Raw genomic sequence first — 5092 nt, 5'->3', positions numbered from 1 at the left:
ACAGGCATCCGCCTGGTAAGTGTAAAATTCAACTATTGTCTTCATTTTTCTTGCAAATCATGCAACGCAATCTAAACCGTTGACACATCGGCACACATTGCCGCCCTTTCGCAGCTGCTGCTGCTGCTGCTGCCACTTGGCACTGTCACTCAAGTTCAAGGTTCAGGCACGTTTAAGGTTACACACATGTCTATGCACTGGCAGCTGCTGCTGCTGCTGCCGCTGCTGCTGGAATGTAACAAGTCTGTGCTTTGTCTCGCTGCTCTCGCTGAGCACAACAACAGAGGAAAAAAAAATACAAAAATTACAATAATTGTTATTTACGCATATTTGAACACGAAATGTGTCAATTGGCAGCCAACGAGACAACATCAGGCTGTCACCGAGCCACGCTGCGTATGCGTAATATGTTATACGGTTGATGTGTGCTCTAGCTATGACAAACCTTGTCATGCCTTAATAACTTGATTTTGACTGATTTTAAACCTTGAGCATTTCAAGTACTTGAGCACGTAACACTTGTAAAATATCATATAGCTTAACGCAGCGATTTTAAGCTGATAAGTTGACAGGATTTTGAACTTGGATTTATTGATATCTTTGTGGGCGAAATTTCAGCAATTGTATTTAATTTCATTGCTTGTATTTAAATATTTTTAAAGGAATTAAATTTCCGATATAATTCGTAAACTCTTTAAATGCTTTTGTTGACTGAGTGATGTCAAGAATTTTTTACAGTTTGTATGAAGCTTTCTAGTGACTAATGGATAAGATATAGACTTAAAAAATTTGGTTCAGAATTTAATTTTTTTTTTTTTTTGTGTTTGTAATAGCCTGAGTAGGTTATTTTAACGATATATATTTTTAAAAATATTCTTTAGGACTTTTCCGATTTCTTAAAAGCATCAGCAGTGCATTTTTTTTTTTTTTTTTACCTCCATACATATTATATATTATTAGTATTATTATAAGTATTATTATTATATTATTATTATATTATTATTATATTATTATTATATTATTCTTATATTATTATTATATTATTATAAAACACATTTTTCACGCTTTACTCTCACTTTCTATAACACTTTTAGCCGAGCCACATTGTTGGCATTACATTGTGATTTAATCACAGCGTTTACAACAAATACAGCACACATTTATATTTAAAAAAATGTATTTTAGAATTGTTGTTTATTTCGTGAGACCATTAGCCGTTCGTGACGCTGCAGTAAGCTCAATAATTTATTTGGTATGTCTCTTGGTTTGTTGTTGGCCGCATTGATTGCTTCAGCCTTAACCGAATCATTCGTTAGCACACAATTTGTGTGTTCTGGGTTTTCATTAAAACAATTTGCGTTTAATAAAATTAGCGCACGTTGAAAGAGATTTGGCTTTAAATGAAAATCGAGCGAGCTTGCATGCCACATATAAATAGCAAATGAATTTTGGAGCTGGTCGAGTGACAGTTGTGAGTTAAGCGTTGAGGCCGAGCTATCGCTGGGTGGCCAGCAATTGAAATAAATTGAAATATCATATTTTCCACGATTATTAATATTTAAATATGCATTCCGTGTACACGCCGGTAGCGTCGCTGTGGCCGCTGCTGCTGCCTCTGCTGCTGCTGGTTACGCACTTGAATGTGGCGACGTCGGCGGCGGCAGCGGCGGCTGTCGTCGGTGTCGGCGTCGACGCAGCTGTTGACAAGGAAGTGGCACCAGTTGGCGTTGTAAAAACGGATTTGCTGTCATTGGAGCAGGAAATTGGCGGCAATCCGGCGGCGGGGCAAGCAGCTCGTCATCCGCGCTCATTCTTATTCGGCGTCGGCGGCGTCGCATCTGCCTGGCCCGTTGGCTACGGGTACGGCTATGGCTATCCCGGCTATGGTTACTACGGTTCACCATACTACGGCTATGGAGGCTACGGTGGCTACGGCGGCTACGGCGGCTACTATCCGGGCGTCTTTGGCTATAAGAAAATTATTATCGGCTAGGGCTTAGACACTCGAAATGGCCTTCCGCCAGTTCAATGTGAGATTATAAATAATGTGCAATGCGCGCTGACCCTGGGTTGTTGCTCTTGTTGTTGTTATTATAAGACAGTTTTAAATTAATTTGCCGGACATAAAAAGTTGAAAAATAAAATAATCAAAAAAAGGCAAAAGAATAAGCCAAAACATGAAATTGCACAATTTATATTCATTTTTTGTTGTTTTGTTGTTGTTGTCGTCGTTGTTGGTTAGGGCACAGATTTTGCATAAATCATTTCACAGCCACCAAAATGAAACGCGTAACATAATTTTTAACCCTTGATAAATTTTTATGACAAGCATTTTCGTTATTTTCCCCTGCCAGATGGCCGTAGCTTTCCCTGCTGTTGTTGTTGTTGTTGTTGTTGCTGCTGCTGCTTTCTGTTTGTGTTTGCGCCGCAGTGAAATGCAAATAAAGCGGATCAAAAGTTTGCTGTTAAAAGAAGATTAATTGCAATTTGGTGGCAGGCTCAGGACCCCAGCGCCACGACCTGCGCATTCGCCATCATTCCCCAGCATAAGCGACGCCGCGGTCAGAGTTGGTAATTAAATATTTTTAAGCTGTTAATGGTTTCCATTTGCGTGCTGTTGTTTTAAGTAGTTGTTTGAGTTATATATTACGAATTTTTTCAATTTAATTTCTCCTTCCGTTTTGCTTCTTCTTGTTTGATTTGGCAATCAATAAATTGCAGCGCGCAGGTAACGAAACAAATGCAAAATTTATGCCGCAAGTTTTCAATTGTTTTAAATGTTTTTCCTGCTGGTCGCAATTTGATTCAATTACTTTGAAGTGCCTTTTTCTAAACTATGAACAGGACTTTCGCATAGCAATTTTAAGAGCTTTATTTGTGTTTTTATTTTAGCAAAGTTTTTGTTCTTTTATTTAATACATTTTTTTTTAAATTAAATTAAAAATGTAATTCTATAATAATTAATAAATTTGTATTAATTTTAATTAAATTTGTATATAAATTTCTACCAAAGAAAATATTGTCAAACATTTTTATGTATTTATATTTTCATTTATTTTATTTTTTTTTTAGGAAATCAAATTTGTGCTTATAAAAAAATTTTACATATATTTGTTTAATTCAAATTTAAGTGATGATAAAAATAATTAATATTTTATAATATGGCTATGAATTATAAACTATAATGCAACAATATTTTTTTTTTTTTTATTAATTTCGCCATTTAAAAATCATTATACTTATAATAAACAAATATATATATCTGAAAGAAAATAAATTATTTAATTTTACTCTGTTTTATTGATGTAAAAAAAGGACTTTAATTGTTCTTATGGATATCATATATTTACTATTTTTATTTAACGGATTATATAGTTATCATTCCAAAATTCTTGGAATTTGAATTTAATCAGAAATACATATATTTTTATTTTAATATCAATCTTAACCTTGAGAGCATTCAAAAGTCGACACTAAAAACATATTGAATGAATTCTTAATTACATATGCATTTCATTTTCATCGTCAATTGACATTTTCAAGAAATTTAAAAGCACTTAATAGACACCGCTTTAATTAATAGTTTTCAATCGACTCGCTTAATTAAAGACAACATTTTAAGTGCTCTTATTATTATTTTTATATTCTGCATCGAAACTTGCCTTGAGTGGAGATCTCAGCTGTGCCTGTGCCTGAGACAGAGCCTGTGTCTGTGCTGCTATCCAGGTGGATTGACCTTACACATACCAATGCGGGTCTGAGTGTCACTCTTGTTGTTCATAATTTAAATGAGGTCAACAATGGCAAAGCTCATTAAAAATTGATTTTTTTTAGTTTTCATTTGATTTAATTAAGTTATTTGTTGGTCAATTAACCTTTTTTTTTGTGGTCTGATATTTCATTGTCGCCCCATACAAATACATATATACATACAGTCATATATATGTATGTATATTTAATTCCCTTGACCGTTGTTTGTGAAGTTTCGTTTTATTTGTTTGCTCTGCATTTTATATGGCTATTGTACTTACACATTACAGTTGATATATATATTTTGTTTTTCTCCGATGCTGTGTAAAAACAATTTAATGACTACTTCCAATTATGCGGGGTGGCGCAGTGTGTTGACATTTTATTAATTAAAAATTGTTTTCAATTATAGTTAATGCGCTCAACATGCATGTAATTCTATTATGTAACGTCGATTAAAGAGTTATACAAATATGCAGCACCACAATAACAGCAACAACAACAACAACAACAACAACAACAACAGAGAGCAATCTGCTTAAGCCCTGTCCGTCCACGTGCTCTAATCTCAGCCGCATTGATTGCCGACAAATGCCTGAAATGAAATTCCAACGCATTGCCAAGACCCTCGAGCAATGGCTTAATACATATTTATATTGTAAAATCTTTAGAGCGTGGCTCATCATGTGAATGAGCTTAAGTTGCGTTAGGTTAGTTATTAAAGGCAAACATGTTTGTCAAAATCCTCTTAAGAGCACTTGAGCTGATGAAGCGGAAGAACTTATGCAGAAGTTTCCACATACAAGATGAAAGTGCAGTGGCTCTCTAATGAATTATAAAGTTCATCATGCTTGGATTTGCAATGCAGAAAATTATAATTACTATTGATAATATTATGGGCATTAAAGAGATCTTTTAATTTAGATGACTATAATTACTATGACAATGCAAATTCGTCATAATCTGTTTGATTGCCTAAACTCCTCGAGTCTAATACCATAATCACTGCTAGACGAAGGGAATGCAAGGCCATGGTAAAAATATTAGGTATCTAGGGATAACTTTTCGCTGGCCGATCAAGCGATTTGACATCAGGTCTAACAACTAAAGCTGACTCTTAAGCCAAAACAAACAGCAAAGTCAAATATCTATCTAATCTGGTTTAGTTTGTTCAGTTTTTCTTTAATTTCCCTAGCAAGCATTTGCAGTTGGTCAAACAGCTCCTGCTTGATATTCAAGCATTTTCAATAAACTAGAAATCAATGGAGAAGTGTAGCTCGAGTAAGAGTATATATTTATTCGACTTTTCGCAAATTGGCAATTCCTTCTCGTTTCATTTAAA

General features: G+C 34.5%; 1 protein-coding gene across 1 annotated transcript; it reads left to right on the top strand.

Annotated features, from left to right (window-relative positions):
• Positions 1–1438: 1438 nt before the first annotated feature.
• LOC108660381 (uncharacterized) lies at positions 1439–2195 on the top strand. The gene has a single exon (XM_018113757.3). The coding sequence runs from the start codon at positions 1565–1567 to the stop codon at positions 1991–1993; it is 429 nt and encodes a 142-aa protein (XP_017969246.1). The 5' UTR covers positions 1439–1564; the 3' UTR covers positions 1994–2195.
• The last annotated feature ends 2897 nt before the right edge of the window (positions 2196–5092 follow it).

The sequence above is a fragment of the Drosophila navojoa genome, chromosome 2, assembly GCF_054131105.1.
Source record: "Drosophila navojoa isolate 15081-1374.11 chromosome 2, UAZ_NAV_1.0, whole genome shotgun sequence".
Lineage (NCBI taxonomy): Eukaryota > Metazoa > Arthropoda > Insecta > Diptera > Drosophilidae > Drosophila > Drosophila navojoa.
Note: the sequence above shows the minus strand (reverse complement) of the source record. Positions and strands in the feature narration are given on the sequence as shown.